Source organism: Diadema setosum, chromosome 19 (assembly GCF_964275005.1).
Source record: "Diadema setosum chromosome 19, eeDiaSeto1, whole genome shotgun sequence".
Classification (NCBI taxonomy): Eukaryota; Metazoa; Echinodermata; class Echinoidea; order Diadematoida; family Diadematidae; genus Diadema; species Diadema setosum.
The window spans coordinates 15654149-15679242 of NC_092703.1; the positions used below are offsets into that span (position 1 = coordinate 15654149).

Sequence of the window (25094 nt, forward strand, 5' to 3'; positions counted from 1 at the left end):
AGTTGGTATCCTAGCATCTTTTATGAAACAGGGCCCAGATACCTCAGTGAATAATGCTAACTACTTTAAATGCATTTCTCCTACATTGCTTAAGAAATACACGTCAAAATTCACACAAAAACCACACGCCTTCTTACAGACTATCACATGCAACATTTTCTTCTTGCCTTTTAGATTTTAGAATTTCCTTGGCATGTATAGTTATTATCTCTTTTAAAAAGCCTCCTAGTAAAGCTTTGCTTATGGTTGGGGTGGTCCAGTTTTTGTTTTCGTTTTCGGGTGGGGGATTTTCGTGATACTATACAAATGTATACGAAGTATCTCAGAATCAGACTGATAAAGTTACAAATCGTAAGGTGTAGACGGCCATTGTTTTATGATCTTGTTCATTCACATCAATATGCATCTCATTTCATTTCAATATTTTTTGTTAACATTTTAGAAAAAAGTATCAGAAATAAACCAAGGGAGCAAAGAACTAATATTGTGATTACTATTCTTCTTGTCTATTACAACGAAGGGACAAACAAGTTATCGATTCTGTGTCGTGTCTTTCAATGTCTCTTCCTGATCATCTCGTTTTGAGAGGTTATCTTTGACAGCAACACTTCCTTTATACAAGACACATATTCACAAACTATCTTAAGTCTCTCTGTCTCTCAAATTCACTTTACTGGCTGCCAGTAAAAATGATAGGATTTTGTCTGATTACAAACCCTGCTGTGCATGCATGTGATGAAGGCTTGTGTCGTACATCAGAAAGAAATCTTACAGATCCATAAGCTTTGCCTGTCATGCGACTTGTCTGTAATATAGCGATTTTACATTTTGAAGAGCCAAACTCAAAAGGCGCTAAATCCATCATTTCTCAATTGATTTAGAGCCTTCTGGAAGCAAGCTCTTCATTTACTGTTGCAGAAGACAAAGTACTCAATAACATATCCACCTTTATCACAGCTACCAGTTGTTTTTTGTTACAGATGAAGAAATTACAGAGGCTTTCTTTGTTGTTGTTGTTCTTGCTTTTAATACATGATAACCAGTTCCTGTGTTCGATCTGCACTATGATTGCAAGCAGATCGTGCGTTGTGCGCAATATACAGTGGACTCCCGTTATAACGAAGTCCTCGGGACCGGCAGTTTTCTTTCGTTATAACGAAATTTCGTTATAACCGAATGAATAAACAATAAAAATACATAGAGTTGATAATGTTGCGGCCCTAAATTTTATTTCGTTGTAACCGGAATTTCGTTATAACCGTGTTCGTTATAACGGGAGTGCACTGTAGCATGTGCCACTTTTGGTAAAGAAAAATAAAATACAGCCACACAAAATGCTGTATGTATTTCGTTTGTTTAGTTTGTTTTGTTTTGTTTTGTTTTTGTTATATACATGTCTCTGAAAATGATGTGCTATTTATGTTCCTGATGGATACTTATAAACGAATAAATTCAATTTTGTTCAACTGCTATGAAAAATAAGATAATAATGATGTCGTGTGCTTTCAATTCAAGCGATAACAACCATATTACAACAATACTTGATTTACAATTAAATTTCATTTCATGAGGAGAGTTGATTTGACAGAGTGAATGTATTCTGCTGTCGGTATGGGATATCGCGTTGGAACGTAGTCTTTGAGCTTTGGATGTGACGCGATGAACTTGACGAAAGCCTGTACAGAAAAAGAAGGGACCAAAGCATCGATCAATTTGGTAATACTTGACACCAACCACACCCAAAAATCTCCCAAGTAGACAAATAGTTTACATATAAATGCGTGGTAAAACACATATTGGATGTTTAAATAGGACACTCTTGATTTCAGATAAATAAAGAATAGTATCAACATTCTACTAGATATTTACACCAAAGGTATCAAGTGAACAGTGAATATCAAAGCAAGTGTATGATATTATTTATTCAAACTGATTTTTAAAAAAGATCTGAAAATAAGATATCAAATGTCAGTAAGCCTAGCCACGACGGCAGGTTGGTGTGCAGTCACCCACTTTTCGAAACTTTTCAAGAGGTGTGTTTTAGTCGTGATTAATAAAATCATAGCTTAGACAGGTTTCAGTATTACAAAGGTTACATAATGTTGAACGGCCGAGGCAGGAAACCTATTAGAGTAGCCACAATACACAGATACAAGTCAGACCAACTACTCAAACATCATCCCTAGCTCCGTTATTGGGAAAGATGATCATTGTCACTCAATTGCAGACCTGCAATTTCCTATACAAGTGTGCCTGCCAAGCGTTTATAAACATACACCGCACTCGTCATTGTCCTAATGGGCAACTGAAAAAGAAAACGAAGATGATAATCGCAAGAAATCATACATTACTGAGAGATCGAATAAACCAAAAAAAAAGTCTATAAACTCACATCACACTTTGGGTAATCTTTTAGGACGGATGCGAGCTGTGGCAGCGGAGATTCCGTGCAGTGCGTCAGGCAGTCGAAGACCAGGATGTCGGCAATGGTGAGGCTGGATCCAACCATAAACCCGCTACCATTTTCAGCCAGCGTCTGCCGGGACAGGGTGGTGACGATGTTGATGGTTGGTATTGAAGACAATTATGAAAGCATATTTATTATCGTGAATATCATCAGTATTCGTTGAATTTTGACTTGCTATAACGTCAACCTCGCAGAAAGGATTGAAAAGGCCGAAAAGGGTTTTTGTTTTATTTAAGCTGACATAAAAGCGTGCAGACTCATTCTTTAGAAAAGAAAAAAAAAACAACAACAACAACAAACAAACAAACAAAACAACAACAACAACAACAACAACAACAACAACACAAAAGTCGACCACAGGAGTTATGAAAGGAAAAGGCTTAATACAATTCTTATTTTGCATCTTGGTTATAGCTCTCCAAGACTGATGGCAGCACATTTACAGTATGTCCCCCCCCCAAAAAAAAAAAAAAAAAAAATACAATCAGATTTTTGCATTGATGACACCCAATATGATTAAACTGTCTAACTGCTACTTCAGGGTCCTAAAATATAACATCTTAGCTCTATTTTGCAGAAAACCCCATTCAATTTGGTCAAGCCGTCACAGAGAAATGTGGATTGTTGTAAAGCATGCCATGAGTCTGATTCTTCCAAGTTTAGCACTTGGATGCTCTTGTGTGTGATGAGCACAAATAAACAGAACTTGGAGGGAAGAGATTCCTGACATGATCTACAAAATTCTCATTTCTCTTTGACCACTGAAGCAAATCGAATGGGGTTTTCTGTATATGGGCAATGAGTTATAGTTTCGTATCCTGAAATTGGATTGATTTACTATTTTTAATGTTATCATTGTGGATGGTCCCGTTGTAATTTTTTGGGGGGACATACGGTACATCAACAATTAAAAAGAAGATGAAATTAAAGAGACAGCCTGGACTTTGGTATCAAACTCACGCTTTTACTTAAAACAAAATAAGCATAAAGCGCTAATTTCATTTCTAAACTGACAGGTACGATAGCCACACACAGTGAAAGGTATAAACCGAGGCTGACTATACATCTATAGTGACAACCGATAGATGGGACAACCAATAGCCGTCGCTGTGTTTCCATTAACCCGTTTAACAAACTTTCGGGCCTTGACCCTTCGTCAGATCTACAATGTATAGCAACGATGGTGTCAAAGTCCCAGACCTCTATGCGTTTCATGACAGTTTAACGGTAGAGGGTATACATAAGGTAGAGACGTAGGCATAACCTAGATTATAACACATTAGAGAGTGTACATACACTGCAAAATATTTGGAGGCCTTTTCTGCAATAAAACCGAAATTGAATTTATGCATAAAGATGCCTATCGTATAGTAACAATTATGCTACTGGATAAGATGCTTAGACACAATGCTATCTAGAAAATGCAAACTTAAGAATCTATAAGACAATATTATACACAGAGTAACGAAATTTTCTGGATCTTGAGCAGTTGGACTTACGCGTGTTTTTATGACTGTAAGGGGTGGAGTGTTGGGTTTGTGCTTGGGTGTGGGGAAGGGGGTTGTGGGGGATATCACACAAAAATCGTGATCAGCCTAGGAACGCCGAAAAGTGGAGATCGTGCCTATAATCTACTAAAAGCCGGAGATATTCAATTGGCGTCACATCTATTGGTCGTCACTATATATAATGTGTGTGTGTCTGTCTGTCTGTCTGTGTTTAGTTGTTGTAATTAACGTGGTACAGCCCTTGCCCTTATCACAATAACGGGGGAAGAAACTCGCATAATGTTTGTGCACAGTCATATACAAACATAATACATCATACCTTTTCGAAGGCGGGAAGATATTTATTTCGTGCCAGCGGGAGTACCTTTTCGTCAACGAACTTTTCTGGAGACGACCCGAATAGGTAACCACCAACTCCAGAATCAAATAGGTCTTTTGCACCCATCACCAGTATGTCGATCCTACAGCATGGACACAAAACGAGTTTGTATACTTCATTTCATTTCCAACAAAGTATAAAATACAGAGTGACATTTGTTTATAGGCCTACATAGCTTTACAAAATCAGTGAGGTTCGTTTATGATGATAAAGGGAAATGTAGTGTAATGAAATACAATTCTATAATGTGATTATTATAGTATGAAAGAAAATTTGTTGGAAATGGAATATCATAGACAGTTTTTGAAATATTCAATAAATTTACCTCTTCATGTACCAGATCTAAACGTACATCTAAGAGGAGTGTATCTGACATTAATACCTTTAACATCCAAGATATTTTACTAGAGTTTATTCCAGATACTGATCAGCCACACCAAATATATGGCGTCCTTTGTTCTATTTCGCTTGTTTTCTAGCTTATCCACCAGTTGATATTAAAAGGTTCCTGTGAAACATCGGCAATGGGCGTTATTTAAATGATCACATAACATAATAATACTATAGACCTAGCAGTTAATCGTTGTATTTTACAGATGCATGACATGGATGAAATCAAAAGCAGGGGAAGATGCAGAAGAAGCTGAAGCGAAAAGTGGCTCAAGAATAGAAGAAGCAAACTCGTAGAACAAAATACCTTGTCTTGTCTGCGTTGGTCTGCCCATACAGATCGGCTTTTCTCGCCACATAGCGGACGATGCTATCACTGCCAACCAGTGTCAGCCCGTCTATCTCAAACAGGGGGAGCTGCTTGAACAGCAGCTTCCCCTCTAGCATGGCATGAGAAAAGTAATCAGAGAAATTTTAAGATTTCTTGCGTTTACCGGAAGAACGTCACTACCTGCATTACGCAAAATCCTTGTCTAGTGACTTCATGTTGTTTGACTTATTGTAACAATGTGGAAAATGATTTTAGATGACAAATTTTGTCTCTGTGGTATGGATGCAGAGTCTTCAACAGTTAATTTTTAGCTTCATCTCGATCAGTTTCGTCGTTCCAATAAAAAAGACCCCTTTTAACTTTTCTTGTTCAGAGTGTCAGTTCGCAGGTGATTTAGAATTCAAATTGATTCCTACCTTTACATCAAATAGTGTTTTGCACGAGAGCATAAATCTTGTCTACTTTGCAATTTCAGGGTTATGAAATGTATTAAGTTTGCACACACACACACACACACACACACGCATACACACACATACGAACAAACAAATGCGATAAGGCAGATTGAGCATTAGATATTAGATTTGGGAGACATTACCTTCAATTAGCTTCAAATAGTCTTCCCTTGTTGTCACACTGATTTCGTCAAACTGCGAACGGATTGAATTGAGAAAAAAAATACTGATAATATAGGCATTGATCTCAAACTCAAACTCAAAGTTGTAGTTTTTAGTGTAATAATGTTTTCCGTTTTAACAGATGAAAAAAAAAACAATTAAAAGTAATAATTTGGGAATTAGATCTGTAATTTGAATGTTCCACAACTGTTGAGATATCAACATTGTATGTTTATATTTAAATCTGAGTGTTCTTTTCCGTTTTTACTGTTTTTATGGTTTACCGATAAAATCCATTCCTTTCTTATGAAGGAGATCATTCCGAGTTACTTTAACTCACTCCTCTGTCCTTTCCCATTGAAGTGTGTGTATAGTTGTGTATGTCTCTCTCTCTCTCTCTCTCTCTCTCTTTCGAATCCGTAGGATATTCGCTCATACCGCACACTGTACACTTGTTGCTTGTGAAGGTGTTCTTTCCAAAGGTCAATGTCCATCAACATGATCAAAGGGCTCGCTGCCCACTGAAATGTTTGTTTTTGAAGCAGTAAATTGAAGAGCATGGGAAGTAATGGTTTCGTGAACTACAGACTGCCTTTACACACGAGAAGGTTGTCACTGGCATAAAGTCGAAGCTCAGTTCCATATGTATGCCCGTATATATATATATATATATATATATATATATATATATATATATTTCATTGAGGGTAATATTTTCTCAAATAAAGATACATCTGAATAACAATTACCATACAAGAGAATACTGTAAGTAATATGTAAACGCATTGGAAAATTCTCAGTGACGCAATGGAATATAAAGAAATACGATCTGTACATGACCTGCTCTCTCAATGAATGTGAAAAGGCAATTCTCTGCAAGTCTCTAGAGTTCAAATCGAAGAACAGGCCCTTGCCTCCATCATCGTTCGGAAAAGTAAAGGAAATAAAGGTGTGTGTGTGTGTGTGTGTGGGTGTACATGTGTCTGTGTGTGGTGTAATAACATATGAATATGCATGTGCGTGTCTGTGTGTGTACATAATCATGTCTGAAAAAATATCAAATTTACACCCATGGATCACACCTTTTCACACGTTGATGTCATGGTGGTTTTTTTTTTTTTTTTTTTAAGAGTATACTATTAGCATGATTAGCATTTGTAGGTTATTATGATCTTTGTTTTTGCCATGGTTGATGATGATGTCGATGACAACGCATCAAACACGTTCAGATTTGGCATGTTCCTTATTCCTTCAGACATTTGATGAGGAAAAGGGAAATTTTTCTCTGCCGAAAATGTCAGTTGATTCTTTCAGAACCAGTTTTCCGATAATTTCTACACAGTTTCGGGATGACTCACCTCGATTCCCGCTGCTGCACAGGTGAGTCGTATCATCTCCCCTTTGCCGCGCCCTTGGAAGTAGTAAAACTTGGGTTTGTCAGAAGCCGCCATTCTTGAACACGTCTGCCACTTGTTGCTTCTTTTGAGTTAACTCGCCCTGAGATGTCCCAAATTCCGCGCGACCGATGCTGCACAGCTACAACGTCGAACTCGAAACCCAGTAATACCGTACCATTTACAACCTGTATGTACAGTACGTGCGAGACTGCAAAGTCAGTTGTTGAGTGTATGGTTGGCAAAGGTTCGCGCGTTCGATAGATTATGAAATATGTGAAGTACCGTATTTACTTTAAGGTAAGATAAGTTTATTATGGCAGGAGGCCGGATGTATATTTGTACAGGCATCTCAGCTGAAGTCGTGAACGGGTTCAGAGTTCACCTAGATGTTGCCATTTATGTAAATTTAAAGATACAAATAAGCTCTTTGCTATTTCGCCTGAAAAACAAAAAGTTTAAACAAGTCCAACTATATCCATTATTATTTCGCTCAGCGGAACAAAACGTGACTACGCATATCTTTTTTTAAACAATGAAAGGAAATCATATTTTGCACATAATATACACTAACACCAGAGTTTCGATACACTGAAGTGTAAGGGGATGGTGCTACTTCTCACATAACCAGAAAACAGTCTTAAAAAAAATAAATAAACAGGGATAGCGGGAAATCTGCTAGTTAGAGTGTTTGTTTGTTTGTTTGTTTGTTTGTGTGTGTGTGTGTGCGTGTGTGTTGGGGGGGGGGGGATGGTAAATTACCCCCTCATCGCTCCCTCCTGTTCAGGAATCATTTGAGGAAGGACCCCTCGGAAAGTTATGAGTTTAGTTGAGACTATTTTCTCTTTTGCACCTGATTCCCCCCCCCCCCGATATTATTAGACGAGCGAGACGTGTTTGTGTGTGTGTGTGTGTGTGTGTGTGTGTGTGTGTGTGTGTGTGTGTGTGTGTGCGTATGTGTGTGTGTGTGTGTGTGTGTCGGGGTAGTGGGGGGGGGGGACCGGATCTGCTCCCCTTAGAATTGTTACATATAAAAGGGTATATCGTCCAGTAAAACTATCATGATGGGATGGAGTTTGAACTGAATCATCATGTTATGGTAGTCTTTTATCATACCTGGGTAGTAATAAGGTGACGGAATGATTTTTGATGAAGAAAGTCAAAAGGTTTGGATAGAAAACAATAAGATTAAAGGTCTACATTTATCATCAGAGCACTTAAACACAGACAGCACCAGCGCAAACAAAATGTATCGGTATTGTTAAATCAGTGTTCTGTGACAAACAACGAATTTCAGAAGAACTGTGAAGAATTACTTTGTTTATTGGTATCAAGTACCATTAAGAAAAACAAAATAGCAATTACCAACTTAAATAACACAAAAAAATGATGAAAAGTAAGAATCTTTGCATAAATCAACAACCAGATAATGACATCAATATAACAAAGCATCCATCGATTGATATTGGGTACACACAACTACAAAAGTTGCAAGCTAAACAGTGTATGGAATGACGTGGCTTGGCCATTTGAACATCTCCTTTATTTGCCGTCCTGAGCAAATGGATGTGACCATAAGAAGATATTATCAGATGACTGACTTGATCTTCTCTTAAAGCAAATCTTGAACAAAAACCGATGAAGGAACACAGTTGTAAAAAGTACCAGTCACTTTTCCTTTTTGTCAAAGTTTGCGCAAAGATGTTATATTACTTTGACAAATAACAAGAACGATAATGTGAAAGAATTACAACTTTCTTACATTACTTTTCTACATTACGTATTTCAAGCCCTGTCTCACAATTGCCCCTCTTCATCTTGCTCACTTTTTCCTGTGTGCATTTCTAGTTCCGAACTTTTTATCGATACTTTTCTCATCCTTTGTCCCCTTCCTCTTACAGCTTCATGTCAGGGTAACTCATAAAGGGGTGAGGACCTCATGTTCTTCCAAGGAGTCCAGCCTCGGGGTCATTCTACGAGACCGACACCCACGATCACGACTCACAAGTTCGACATTGGAAGAAAAAAAAAGTCCATGAGTCCTACAGCCCCCGAGTCAGACAGCCCATGAGCTCGACACTAGGCAAAAAAGGCCCACGAGCCTGATACCGCATACGTAATGACTGCCGAGCTCGTGGGCCAATTTATTGCCTATTATCGGATTCATGGGCCGTATTTCATGCCTAGTGTCAAACTCATAGGCTGTATGATTCGTGGGCTGCATGACTCGTGAGCTGTACGTCTCATAGGCTGCATATGTCTCGTGGGCTGTATGACTCGTGGGTGTCAATTTCTTGACGTGCGCCTCCAGCCTCAGATTAAAACTACATAACCTAACACATTGCTTCAAGGTGCACAACTGTACCAACTTTTTCCCATGCCACCTTATATCAAAATGGAACGAACCTCAAGCAGCAAGATCACGGCACCTGCCAGTGTGTTTAACCCTCTGCGTGTCACATGTTGTCCTGTCCAAAGGCATGTGTGTGAGATTTGTGCATATTTCACTTATTGGTTCATAACGGGTTAAATATTGTTTACCCTGTGCACCACAAATGAAGTATAAAACCTAACTGTTCTTTGTTACGTAATCACGATGATAACCTCGTGAGAGATATTTACAAAACACGACTTGTAGTAAGCCTGGTAAACTGAAAAAAAAAAAGTGAATATAACTTTGAATTGGCCTTGATTAATAACTCATTTATCAAAAATCATAACAAAAACACAAATGAATTTTAAACTTTTACAATTCTGATCTATATCGTGAACTGCGAAATCTGATTCTCCCGCTGCTTATGTGTGATAAGTGACTAGATGGGCATAATATTATAGTATTCGTAGGAAATTCAAACAAAGACATCACATGCTGGATCTGTTGTCGTTTTTCACTTAATGTAATATGTTACTGTGAATTCATTAAGTTTATAATTTTTTCTTCCTCATTGCTTAGGCCATCGTAACATATAATACAAAGATCTCTGAAACATTTCTAAAAACAAGAATACGACATGAAATACCTCAGTATATACAATGTTGAAAACGGGTCCTGTTCATGAAATTATGATCCAAGTTAATTTCTATAAAGACAAATGACACGAAAATGAAGGCGGCCTGACAATTACGAACCGCATATAGAGTTTGAAATACTTTTCCACTACTCCATTTCCAGAGACCAATGTTTATCAGACTAGTGGCCACAAGTTAGAGATTTTGTGCATTATACACTAGTCTATGTAATATGTTAATCTTAGACGAGACAATGACGCCCAGACACTGACACTCATTCTTCCACCATTGTGCCACATCGGCTTGGCATGTATTTAAATTGGCGTTGGCCGATCTGAAAGCATTATGACTTTACAGATTTTACAGAATAAATTATATCAAAACAATGGTCATGTATACCATATCCAACTATTTCTCTACAGGAGGTTCTAATGTTGCTGGGGTTTGGTGTTTTGTTTTGTTTTGTTTTGTTTTGTTTGGGGGGGGGGTCTGCTTTGCCCCCTTGTTAAATACATCGTACAAAGTGGCACATGTTTTTGTATTTTGAAGTTGCAGGATGGCAATTAAATATGAAAGAATCTATAGGAACACATGGCATGTAAAGTGATAAGCCCTAGTAGTGTTGACAGGTTTACTTTTATCAAGCGTCATATGATGCGATATAATAACGGCTTTCAAAATAGTCACAGTTTTCTAACTATAAAATCATCGAAACTTTCTCAATGATTTCATTTAGTTGACGGTATATTTTACTGACTCACTCTGCAAGAATTTCTGTTTCCGGGCCAACTTTCTCTGTCGCATAACTTGTGAATAATTGAAAAAAAAAAAACACCCTCCACTTTGACTATTATGTCCTGTTCCTGTCGAAACCATCTCTCATAGGCGACGGATCACACACCTACGCGCTGTACGGAGGTGGCTGTTCGTCGCCGTACGGCTTTGGGGCTTCTAAAAAGACAAAACAAAAACATGACAATAAACATACCAATGACGTGAAATTAAGCCCAAGGGCCAACAATTTTGAACACGCATGGGTACAGTAAAAAGAAAAACAACAACAACGTCACTTGGGTTGAAATCAGGTCAATTGGCTCATGCAGGAGATTAAAAAATAATTAGTATGATAGTGAGCATAATTCATTCAAGTTTTTCTTGCTGCCGTGACGTATTCAAAAGCCTAACCCTTACTTTTTTAACAGAGAAGACAAGTCATCATTCATGGCAATCTCGGTTTTCATGATGACTCGGTTATTAGCACTGAAAATGGAACAAAATAAATGTAATTAAGGGAAAATGACCTAGGATTCAAAAGTGCGTTGTTGCATGGACCCATGCTTAAGCATCTTCCATGTTTCGAATGTTGTATAAAACCAATTCGTAGGGTAGGCTTTCGTACATGTATGTAGAAAACGGTCGAACGAATGTCAATTTCAGTTCATTTGGTCCTGGTTACATAGTTCCGTTCACTACATATGGATCCTTCAAATACAAAGTTTACATGGATGTAAATAATGCCTGACTTGCTTTAATTGACACTTAAATAGCTTTACAGCGTCACCAATAATTGTATAGATGATGGCGGCAATCATCACACTATTCAATAACGCAATCTTGAATCCTGGTTCCGTCTACATTTAATATAACTTCCATATATTTCAGCTTCACATAAAATCTACAAGCATGAAAACAAATGACATATTATTTGATCATATAGACGACAAAGTGTATCAAAACAATGAAAACATGTCCAATATGATGATGCGACAAACGAAGCGAAAAAAAAATGGAGTAAAGGGGTTAATGAGAGCTTGCGTATACTTTAGATAATCTTAAAATACATGTATACATAACAGTGTTTAGCAATTATCTTTTTATCTGATCTGGTATATGGGGCTTCAGCTATTCTAAAATTACAAGGTCAGTCAGTGAGGTACGTTGATTCTGACTGTGACTGACTATCAGGACCGAGCTGCAGAAATGGCATCGTGGTCGCCGTTGAAGTGACGGCAGAGGTTTTTGTTTTTGTTTTTTTTTCGCAAATCACTCTGACGGTGAACACACAATGACATCACGCATTCACATCATCAAGTAGGCCTACTTGCAATCGGCTTTCTCAGTCATATCTTACTTCATGTCTGGTTAAAAAGCAAAAAAAAAAAAAAAAAAAAAGATAACGCGAAAAAACAGCAAACAAAATAGTCAAATGAAATGTTCTTTCTTCCCAATGCGTTCACACTGCTCAGCTCCTCATTTGCTTGTTTTCCCCGTTGTTTGGGAAACTACCAGGAACTAAGCTTTCCTTATCTACTTGAATAATTATTATAGACATCACTCAAATCCCTAGTTTCTAAATTATCTATCATTTCTATAATAGTCTTTATTGCATTATCCAGGGCTCGACACTAACGGTGGCCCGGTGGCCCGGGGCCACCAAAAACGCACGTCGGGCCACCAAAATTTCAGAAATGAGGAATTTGGTGGCCTGATCGGGCCACCAAAAAAGGTCGGATGTTTGCCTTTGGGCCACCAAAAATAAAAGTTAGTGTGGAGCCCTGCATTATCTCTCTCTCTCTCTCTCTCTCTCTCTATTTCCATCTTTTCTTTACTTTTAAGCATGGCTATTTGTTACTTTTTTGTATTATTTTTGCAAACACTCCTGATTATGCAACTTTATGATTGCGTACTAATTCAACTTACCTGTGCCGGGTACGTGATAGGTAGAGAAGGGTGGTAGCGAGGAGCTAGCCTCCATCATGTTTGGACCAGCTTGAACCACAATTCTCGTCTATTTAGAAATAAGAACATACGACAGTAGTACTGGGAATAGACCATTATGAGGCTACATTCATTATGTTCGACAAATCATTTATCTATGATTTCTGCCCCTTGTAATGATATTGATGATGTACCTGTGATGTTAAGTTGTTCAAGGTGTTTGGGGTTGAGTGTTTGATTTGTTTGTTTGTTTGTTATTTTCTGTGGTTGTTGTTTGTGTGATAGTAAAAATCTAATATGACGGCTATTCAAGGTCCTAGAAAAGTTTTCGGCATACTAAGCTACGAAATATCGGGAGATTGGAACATAATCACAATGTATATCTCGCCAATCACGCATTAAGAGGTTGACATAAAGTTGATATCGCCGGCAGTGAAAAAAAAAAAACTGTCTATGCTCGGCATCTTGCATTGTTACAGAAGACATAAGTCTTATTACCGACAGCATTGATAGGCATGTTAAGGATAAATACCATCATTCGGATTTTGTTTTGTTTTGTTGTTTTTTGGGGTTTTTTTTTGCCAAGATGTCGTCTTTTATATTCAAAGGAAGCACAAGAAATCCAACACTCCAATAAAGGCAAAGAAAAAGTATCAAAATAGAGGAAGATATAAGAATTTCTGTAGGTTATGAAAAACGGGAGCTTCCCGATATTCATCATTGTCTCACCTCTGTAACTGGCGGCACAGAACAACTGACGCAGGATGCCGCCAAACTCGCCACCAAAGCGACAAGCCCCACGAGTGAAATGCAAACGTTAATCCCTATCCGAGCTTCCTGTACGCAAAATCATAAGCAATCGCATGTCAAAACGACATCAATACAGTATTAAGCATTATATCGGGCATTAAAAGCAAGACATTTCAGGTATTATGAATCTTTCACTGTAATCCATAAGAAACTTAAGTTAATATACGCAGACTAGAGAGACATGGGGATGATTGAATGATCAATCGCTAGATTAATCAATAAATAAGTAATGTGTCAATGTATTGATCAAATACATTTATTACTTGTCTATACAGAAAGAGACTGAAACATTGCTCAAGTTGTGTTGGTGCATAATATTTATATGTTTATAATGTGTTTGTGTGTGTGTGTGTGTGTGTGTGTGTGAAAATAGATTACGCAATGTCAATTATGTACGAACTGAGCAGCATTACAGCTCAATATAAATTTACCTCTATAAAATAAGGAATGTGTATTTCATAATAAAAGTAACTTGCATTTTGAATGATTTGCGATTCATTTACATGTATTGGCAACACATGATGTTGAGGTTTCTTATGCGGTCCTTCGTAACAGCGTAATACAATTCCTTGTAAATATACATAATTCTGCTATAGCTGGTGATCATTGCTTTCGATGTAAAACAAAAACAAAAACAAAAACAAAAAACATACAATTGAACCAAATACCAAGCAAACAAAGTGCATCATCACAAAGTATCCATATCATTGTTTACCCTGACGTATGTACAGAGCGTGAAGGAATCAATGGACGGGTAGCAGAGAAACTCCAATTCTTGTGTGGTGGCGTAAATGGCGAGTCCGACTAGCTGTGCTGCACACACGGCGGACAGGGCTGACCACACGGAATACAGGGTTATCTAATGATCCGACCAACACATGATAAGCAAAGCAGTCAACTTATAGATTATACACCGAATAGAAAAAAGTGAAGTTATCATTAAGTACTTGATTTTTTTAATGTAATTACATTTACACCAAAGTAAAACCAGTCGGTCTGGTCTCCTACTGAAGCTGGACGGGTGTTATGACGTTAACACCAGCAATATCGAATCAACACCATGCGGTGTCATTGTTGAATTAACACCAGCGCAGTGCCAAAAATATCACCAGCTACAGAGTCAAATTAACACCACGAAGTGCAAAGTGAGCACTTTTAAACACCTCACAATACACTATCTACGCCTGTGGGTGTTGTCCTCTATTGACACTTGATCAGTGTTAGATTTAACACCCATGGTGTTAAATCTAACACCGATGTTTTTGCAGTGTAATTGGAGAAGCACAGCAAAACATGACAAAGAGGACACATGAGCGTTAAAGATTCTTGTCAACATTAGCAAGTATGTGATTCGATGATTCAATGATTCAAACTTTATTTTCACTTTTTTCAACAGACTGTACAAGAAATTTGACATGCGTGTCGTTGAAAATATATACAATCAGCCAGAGATGACATATTCATATTCATATCTATGCGAAAGAGACATACAATTATCGTATTTGTTTATTATCTGCCCGTCTCTTTCATTTTATTTGATTTTTATCTATTGATTTCAGTTGATTCTTTTTTTTTTCTGACCACTGAATGAATCAATGAATGTTTGTAACCGAATAACCACTGCACCGACGGCTTTGAGTTCCCTTTGAAGGAAAAGGATATAAGGGGAAAGTACCTTGCCCATTGCACAACCGCTCTACCAGTCATGTGACTTGATAGTGCGTGGCCTTAAAATTACCATCGGATTTATGCATTTATAACTTTTATTATAATTTAACTGTCGGAATGTTATTTCAGGGTCTAAGAATATTAATATCTTATCTTATTTTGCAGAAAACCCTGTTCAATATAGTTAAGGGGTCACAGAGAAAAACAATGTGGATCATTGTGAAGCATGTCATGGGTCTGTTTCTTCCAAGTTTAGCACTTGCATGCTCTTGGAACTGCAGAAATTATTAATGTGTGAACACAATGGACAGAACTTGGAGGGAAGGGATTCCTGACATGCTCTACAAAGATCTTCATTTCTCTTTGACCATATCTGAAGCAAATCGGATGTTGTTGTTGGTTTTTTTTGTAAGGTGTATAGCTTCATACTCCTAAGTTGTATTTGTTATCGTTATCGTTATCATTTAAGTTCAAGTTCAAGTTCAATCATAGTTTATTTCCAATCAAAGAAAATCAAAACGTAATGCAAAGTATACATATCATAAAATGATATTGTCTACACTTTTACAAAAGGTTCATGTAATATACGAAATAAATTATATACATCAACATATGTACAATAATCAGAAGGAACGATGCGTATACATGTATACTTCGCGAGCTTTCAGAAAATAACTTCAATTTTGGAAAATAGCGATCCACAAAAAAGCAAAGCTTGTAGGACGTGGATCCCTAGATAATTGATGAGTAAGCAATATATTGTTCAAGTTTGTTTTATTATTTTCTTACAGCATTTATGTTAAATATAGATTACTTAAGTCGTTTGTAAAAATATAGCTATACGCTGGCTTCGACAATAATAGGAAATAAGTATCAATGCTAATGCCCAGACGGTGTTCATTGAACTGGTGTACCGGGAAAATATAAGAAGGACGACACACTCGTACAGACATTCAGTTACCCACACACATATACGACGCGAGACAGTACCGAGAAGAGAGAAGACGGTGACAATACAAGTCTACGAGGAACAAAGACAGGAAGGAAGAGGAAAGAAGAATAAAGAGAGAAGAGAGGTCTGCATACAGAACACGCCAAGTGCTGCGACATCAGGACAGGTGAAACCTCAAGCATAAATTAAAACAATTAATTCAGATTATCTAGAATTATAAGTAGATAACAAATGTTTTCTGAATTTGTATTTAAATGTGAGGAATGAGGGTGAGTCTTTTAAGCTATTATCTAGATTATTCCAAAGTCTGGGTCCGGTATACAGAAATGTATTTTGGGCATGTACGGTTCTCATGAATGGAAGATGGAATTCGTTGGATCGTCGCGTAGGATAGTTATGTACATGACTGTTTCGATGAAAAGAGTCGTGAAATATTTTGGGTAAAAAGTTGCTGTTATAATTAAACATGAACTGACCAAGTTGAAACACATACAAATCTTTTATTTTTAGTATTTTATGGTAAAAAAACAAAGGATCTGTATGTTCTCGTGTAGTTAGGTTAAAAACAGTTCTGAGTGCTTTCTTTTGCAATAAAAAAAGTTTATCAAGTAATATCTGATATGTATTACCCCAAGCAAGAATCCCGTAGTTTAGATACGGTAGTATCAAACTAGAGTAAAGAGTTAATAATGCACATGAAGGAAGATAATATTTTAATCTGTTCATTACGCCAATGTTTCGTGAAATAGTTTTACATATGCTATCAATATGATTCCTCCATGAAAGCTTGTTATCAACGCAAACACCAAGAAATTTAAAAGTAGAAACTTCTTCTAGGGGAGTAGTATCAAATGATATATTGCCCGGGAGGCTATCTAAAGAGTTACTAAAAAGCATAAATTTTGTTTTTTGAATATTAAGTGACAATTTATTTGCGTATATCCATTGTATAACCTTTTTCAGTTCTTCGTTTACTGTTCTTGCTAAGATATTTGGGTCGGGATGGGAAAAGAAAAGGTTAGAGTCATCCGCGAATAATATGAATGATAGTTTCTCCGAGGATCTATGAAAATCATTGATATAAATAATGAATAACAACGGGCCTAGTAAGCTCCCTTGTGGGACACCACATGTTATCGTTTTATTTTGAGAATCAAAACCATTGACATGTACAAATTGGGATCTATTTGATAGGTAACTCGTGAACCACTCCAAGGCCTTTCCACGTATGCCATAATGGGATAATTTTGCGAGAAGTATTCCATGGTTAATCGTGTCAAAGGCCTTGGAGAAGTCCAAGAAGATACCTATCGTGTGTGAAAATGTGTCAAGTGCGTGTGTGACTTTGTCGATGAGGGCGAGTAATGCGTGTGTTGTGCTGTGGTTTTCCCTGAATCCAAATTGAACATTTGAAAATATGTCACAGGTTTTAAGAAAACGTACTGTCCGGATGTAAACTATTTTTTCAAGAATCTTGGAGATAGAAGATAATAAAGATATAGGTCTATAATTGTTGACATCATCCTTCTCCCCTTTCTTGAAAATAGGAATTACTTTCGCAATTTTCATGCTATTTGGCACATGGCCAGTTGTAAGCGATGAATTGATAATATGTACTAAGGGATCCACTATTTGAGAAATTATGTTTTTTATCAGGTGGTTATCAATTCCGTCGTGGCCAGGACTTTTTCCTTCTTTCAAATTGGCAACAATCCTTACTATTTCTTCTTTATATGTAGGGTCAAAAAATATAGTTTTGGAGTTAGGTGTATCTAAAAAATCAGTAAAAGTTTTACTAGAAAGAGGAATATTTTGAGAAAGATTTTGTCCAATTGAAGAGAAGAAGTCATTAAAAATTTCAGCCATGCCAGCGGGAGTGTTGCTGGAGGCATCGCCCCATCGAACTTCAGTAATATTGGATGAATTGTTAGGTGTATTCATAGCATCTTTTAATATTTTCCATGTGTTTTTAATATCATTTTTATATTTATTTATCTGATTTACATAAAAGTTTTTCTTCCGCGTACGTAATAATGTGGTGAGTGTGTTTTTATATGAAACATATTTTTTCTTATTTTTTTCAGTAGGATTGCATCTGTATTTATAAAATAAATTATTTTTTCTATTTATAGATCTTAATATGGACTGGGTTATCCACGGGAGTTTTGGAATTTGCTTATATCTATCTTTTATGTTACGCTGCGGAATATGGTTATCGATTTCAGAGGTAATAGTAGATATGAAGTAGTCATAAGACAAATTGACATCGGTGGTGTTGTATACAAAGGACCAGTCGATTTCTTTGAGGCTGTTTTGGAGACTTGTAAGCTTATCTGCAGTAATCTTACGTCGTTTGTGATAGTTATTTTGTTTAGTCAGTTTAATTGGAACCTGGGCAAATATAGGATAATGGTCAGTGGTGTCTGAGAGGACGATACCAGACTCAGGAAGTGGAAGAACGTTAGAAAAAATGTTGTCTATGAGGGTAGCCGATTGACTGGCGACTCGGGTAGGCTTGGAAATTAATGGTAAAAACGAAGCAGACATTAATGTTTCTATAAATTCTTGTGGGTTGTTTTGGGAATTACATTTCATGAGATCAATATTAAAATCGCCCATTAAGAATGTATCTTTGTTAAGTATAATGGGATTTTGTACTAAATCCTGCATATATGTCAGAAAATCATTCAAATTCGACCGAGGGGGTCTGTAAATTACGCCAATCACAATGTTTTTTCCATGTGGATTTATCAATTCAATAAAAAGGGATTCGAGTTTATCGTTCATAACACTGATCTCCTCATGTATAATATATTTAATTTTTTTCGAGATGTACAAACCAACTCCACCACCGACTTTGTTGTTTCTATTTCTAAATACAAATTCGAATCCGGGTAAAGAAAACAAATGACTTATATTAGAATTCAACCATGTTTCTGTTAGCCCTATGATGGAGCAAGATTTTTGATCTGGGTTTTCTAGGAGTAAACGCAACTTGTCAAAGTTTCTGTTGATACTGCGTATGTTAAAGTGAGTTAACAACAATGTTTCATTGACTGTATTCATAATACGATTCTTATATTGATTTTCAGTCAAATAAACACATGATGGACTCTGAACTGGATCATTTGAGTCGAAATTATATTCAAATTCTTGTGCTGAGGTATTGTATTTATTGGATATATAATCTTCATACAAACTGGAAGTAATATTTGCATGGTCAGATTCAGAATGCCTTACTGTGTCATAAAATTCATCACTATTCAAGGAATTGAAAACAAAATTTGTTATGTTAGCCATGGTTATAATAAAACATTCGGGAGTTAATAACTGGCTTCTCGCCTGGACCTGACTCAGCAGCTACGTGGGGGTATGCAGACCTAGAAGAAGAAAGGAAAACGGAATGTGTACAGAGAAACATGAAACACACACAGAACAAGGAAACGAACATGAACACACATGAAACAAAATCAACATCGTTACGGATGGTACTCAAGGCCATGGTCAGCGTCTGGGTATGTACATGAGCTGAAAAAAAAACCAATGCAAAACATTAGCATGATACCAGAGGAAGCTCCCTGCTACACTATGGGTGTAATTAAGGAAATGCAATTATAAATTTGATTTACAAAATGAGACAGTAATTGCAGAAATTAGAATGCAAACTAAGAGACAAGTATAAATGTTATATTACCTATGAATTATTGATAAACAGTATACTGTATGCGAGGTATTATCAACCGTATATTATACAAATGTTAGTTTGTTGGGTCTTTTTTTTTTTCCCGTAAAGTGAGTAGAACTAAATCTATATAAATCTTATTTATAGAGAAATTGCGGACAACCATGAAGGACTCAGAAACAGATGACATTTACAATTGTATACCAGTTGATATCAAAGAGACGGACCTACATTATATAAAATCAAACGTTGTCTGAAATGGAGCTTTACAGTGGATGTGATATAGGAAATAATGACAAGTTATGCCTTAGAGTAAAATGTAGAGTCAGGTGTAACTATGCAGAGTGCCTAACATTGAGGAGAGTCCCGTCGTATTTTTTTTTTTTTTTTTTTGGGGGGGGGGAGGGCATACGGTACGTGGCTATGACTGATATGTCACAGGTGAGAGCAGATAAACATTTGAATATTTCAAAACTTTATAGCGGTCTGATTTCTTTATGAAATGTCTACTTGTACTTCCACCAGTGCTTGACTGATTTTAATCCGATGTTGAAGTGTTATCTCATAAACATAATGTCACTCAGAGCACCCATAACCTTTTTTTTTTTTCCTCTTGAGAAGGCCCTTTTTTGTCAATAACATTTGCTCCTCTTTCGGAATTATTGATAGATGTGTTAGAAATCCATCCCAGTTACTATTTGTTGTTGTTGTTGTTGTTGTTGTTGTTGTTGTTGTTGTTGTTGTTGTTGTTGCTTGCCTTACCCCGCAATGCTTTCCACTTGCGGTCGAAACGGATCCAATCAGGCCTGCCACCAGGAAGAACTGCAAGGGAGAAGAAAAGAAAGTTAATGATGCTTGAGCTTGAGCTTGAACTGCTTTGTGACGAAGCTGCGTTTATGGTTAATTTCCCTATTCCACAGAGCTTTCTTCCCATCGGTCACTCGTTGGAAAGTTAATTGGTTCTGGCCACCCACCGAAGTGTATAGGATGGCCGTCTGATGAATCCGATTTCTGTTCGTCTATGCATCAGGTCAGTGTCAGACATGCCGGGCGTGATCCGATGAGGCGTGATAGTCCGCTTCGTTGGGTGGCCAAAAGCAAGAAACCTTGCTTCCGAAGAGTGACCGATTATAAAATATATATATATATATATATATATATATATATATATATATATATATATATATAATCGTGCTCAATACTAATGTTTAAAAATAGTAACTGCAGCGATATAGAGAATGCGCAAAGCTCTTACACATATTCCACTCCAAAGTGGGTTCCCGATGCGGGACCAGTAGCATTCCAGGACAATCGCCGTCCCGCCCATAGCGCTGAGGATTATTCCCGTCGTGATCTGGATTCCGGCCATGCTCTGGAGGACGCGAATCTTACGAATGCGCTCGACGTTGTCCCGAGAAGAGACTTGATCCACAGTGGTGCCCACTACGCTGTCATGTGTAGGGTAAGGCGATGACGACGCCATTGTCGATGTCGACGAAGACTAGATATAAAAGATAGTGATCAGGACGATGTTTGAAAGTCTTTTGGTCTAACAAACATGAAACGGGTCCTAGTTAGGCCTTCTCAGTATCCGTGAGTAAGATGTTTCTTTACAGCTTTATTGTTATACCTCAACCTCGAAATATCATTTTTGTTTCTTTAGGTATGCAAATGTACACATTTTCCACTGATGACTGATCTTGGTCAGATAACCCACTTGCATGACTTGGGACTTTATAGACCCGACATGAAATTTATTACCAAATTCCCAAATTCCAAACTGATTTGAATTTTAAATTTATAAGAATCCCGAGAGTGTAAAGGAAATGTTCTTAAGTTGATATGCACAAATGCATATTTGTGTGTGGTTGTTTTTTTATTTGGTATTGAATGATCATAATCATTTTTATAAAATCCACTTCTAAACTTTATTTTGGCAATCTAGAACACATGGACTTTAGGGACTAAAAACTCCTGCCCCACCCCCACCCCCACCCCCGTCAATGCACATGCATCTGCACCATCTGCATTAAGTATTACGTAATACAGAATAGAATAGAGTTCTTTCCAGGTTGGCACGCTTTCAAACGTGCTCACTTTTTCCTATCCCGTATCCTGATTGTCTAAATCGACGCCAACATTGGCTTTCCTGACCATTCAGAAATCAACACACAACTACATGAGCAGAATACCCTTTGTGAAGACGAATTATAAAATGACTAAATCAACCATGTCAAAATGATGATGAAAGTGATGGTATTGATGATGTTGATGGCGATGATGGAGGTGATGATGGTGGTGTTGGTGATAGTGATGGTGATGATGTCGTTGGTTGAAAAGGGACGGTAAACCCTTTTAGAAGCATGCAATTGTCCAATACATTGTACTTGGTTGAGATTGCTGCTATGTTGGGAAAACCTGCTGTCAGGTATACGGGCAGAGCGACACTCAGAGCGATGAATATCGATAAAGTACCAGCAATATACGACCTCACTTAAAGGCAAGAATAGCTACTGAAGTAGCTCGCAAGTTGTTGCTATATCAGGCAGGTTTCTACTAGCCAAATCAAAAGTTTAAGCACATCCACTGACAAAGAAAAGTAGAATATAAGACAAGCTGTTGTGTTTATGATAAGATGTTTAAAATGTGTAAAGCTTGTACTCTTCAAGATTTTTTTCTGCAATAAAAAAACTCAAGACATTTTAAAGAATTCTTTCAATCGTATTTTTTGTTACCTACGGTGATGACTTTTAGATACGATTGAAAATTTCTTGTACTGAAACAAAGAATTATATTAAATACCCCCAGAAAATCAACCTTGACTTTTGATAATAGGAAATTAGCTAAAGAGTATTTAGGCACTTTTGGGGAAAGAAATCTTCATTTGAGAAAAAAAAGTTTTGAGACGTGTGGACGTTGTTCTCAATATTCCTTTTAATTACAGAGCTTTCGTCCTGTCATGGTCTTCACCAGGATCTACGAAGACAACGTATTACAAAGATACTCCAGAGATATGGCATGATGTGCCTTAAAATATGTGCATTACCAAACAGAGCAACGTCCGCACGTCTCAAATATATAATTTTTTCAACATTTTTTACTTCACAATGAGATACCATGCAAGTTTTGGGCAGGACCAATTACAACATTCTCGTTACAACGCCGGATAAATTCAGGCCCCAAAATCACGATCTATATGCATCTGTATGTTCTATCTACAACGAAATTTCGATATAACGACAGAAAACCGTCGGTCCTGATGACTTTGTTATAACGGAAGTGCACTTCATCTGTACAAGAGAAGAAGGAAATGCAATACAATCAGCAATTTGCAATGACCCAAAATGTATACGTGCCCATGGAACAGCAGAATTTTGAACAATGACACGCTACTATCGAAATATACATCAAGACGCAGAGTGACGATACGTACCTTCTAATAGAAAAAAAAAAGAATAGAAAGAAAGAAGTTATTCTTTTGGACCGGCAAAGAGTCTCTAATCCTAGAGATTACGATTCGTGAATATTTCCGTCTGTCCCTTGGTGAATCAGCAAAACGGCCCAAGAAACATATTATCCAAAAATCTGTATCCAATACATGTAACGAAACAGCACTGAGAAGACCATTCCGTGTATACACAAAATAATGGGTTTGTGTTCAGGCAAGACATGCAAGATAAGTGCATTTATCCCCCGCGAGCAAACAAGTTGATCATTAACCTAAGACAGCAAAATACCGAACTAATTACGAACACAAAACCGACCTGCCAGCGGAGAGCCCATGCGATGCCGTCATACGCCAAGTTTTTTGATACTGTCGGTGAACGAAGTGTTAACTAAGTCAACTAGAACCGTTACAGTTTTGGACCGAGGCACTTTGATACTTGCAAAACTATATATATAGTATTCCTAATAGTTGATAATTCATCACATACGCAACCGTATAATTCCTAATAGTTGATAATTCATCAAATACACAACCGTATATATGTATATATATATATAACGAAGAATCCAGAAATAAACTAGTAATGCATTTTCTTTGCCAATAAAGAAAGTTTATTCTTTCATTCATTCTTTATTGGCAAAGAAAATGCATAACTAGTTTATTTCTGGATTCTTCGTTATATTGGAGCCAATACGTGAATTCTCAACATGTTTGGACCTAGACTTTATATATATATATATGTATATATATATATATATATATATATATATATATATATATATATATATATATAATATATATATATATATAATAGTATTCCTAATAGTTGATAATTCAACACATACACAACCGATATATATATATATATATATATATATATATCTATATATATATATATATATATATATATATATATATATACAATATATATATATGGTTGTGTATATGATATATTATTAACTATTACAGGAATAATTTTGATATAATTATGATATGAAGGGTATGATGTTATCTGATAAAGTACAATAATACGTAAAAAATAAGATGTAAAAATAAGATTTAAGAGAGTGCAGCTCGAATTATAAGAGAACAATGCGTTACAATGAAAACACTAATTAACAAACTAGTACATTTTTTTTTGTCGGCAAAGTATCAAAATGGGATAAAGATATTAAAGTATAATCCGATATACAACTAACATGAATTCTTCACCTGTGTCAGTAAGAGATCAGTAGATATTGCAATATTTGCTGGAAAAAAAAAATCAGACTCTTAACACTTCAAAAATTCCCCAACGGAAAGACATGCATGCAGGTTTGTTCTGCCCTATACTTTGGCAAAAGGAAGCAAGTGACAAATGTGACATTTCTCGTGAAAGAGCAAGATGTGTCTGTCATTTACACTGACGTCAATGGACTATTATGATGTCTTATCTAACATATCGCTTGGTAGGATGAGTGTCTCTGCATGAAATTTGGCCTGGAAGAAGAGCTCATGATGTGAATTATGAAAACATCAATAACTCAGATTCGGATGGTATGTCACTTGTTTCCTTTTGCCAAAGTAGGGCAGTGTTCTCCTCTCCATCACCGCTGAGATGATCGAATGTGGTGATGGCCAGTTAAATGCGAATGGTGGCCAACAGCTATAGGTTGAATCAAACGGGGTGAGGTATTGCATAGGGTGGTCATCATGACCGATTGTGCTCGCGATTCGCTGCA

The 25094-nt window shown here is 36.9% G+C and overlaps 3 protein-coding genes across 3 annotated transcripts in view; all 3 read right to left on the bottom strand.

Moving 5' to 3' along the window:
• Positions 1-25094, bottom strand: part of LOC140242709 (large ribosomal subunit protein eL24-like) — a 278728-nt gene that overhangs the window by 113590 nt on the left and 140044 nt on the right. The window lies entirely within an intron of this gene.
• On the bottom strand, positions 1560-7143 carry LOC140242220 (glutathione S-transferase alpha-4-like). The gene is made up of 6 exons (XM_072321964.1): positions 7051-7143; positions 5674-5725; positions 5052-5184; positions 4295-4436; positions 2393-2536; positions 1560-1676 (listed from the first exon to the last, which is right to left on the bottom strand). The coding sequence occupies exons 1-6, from the start codon at positions 7141-7143 to the stop codon at positions 1560-1562; spliced, it is 681 nt and encodes a 226-aa protein (XP_072178065.1).
• LOC140242838 (uncharacterized) lies at positions 10997-21408 on the bottom strand. The gene is made up of 6 exons (XM_072322591.1): positions 21181-21408; positions 20688-20747; positions 14339-14482; positions 13543-13650; positions 12796-12883; positions 10997-11055 (listed from the first exon to the last, which is right to left on the bottom strand). The coding sequence occupies exons 1-6, from the start codon at positions 21406-21408 to the stop codon at positions 10997-10999; spliced, it is 687 nt and encodes a 228-aa protein (XP_072178692.1).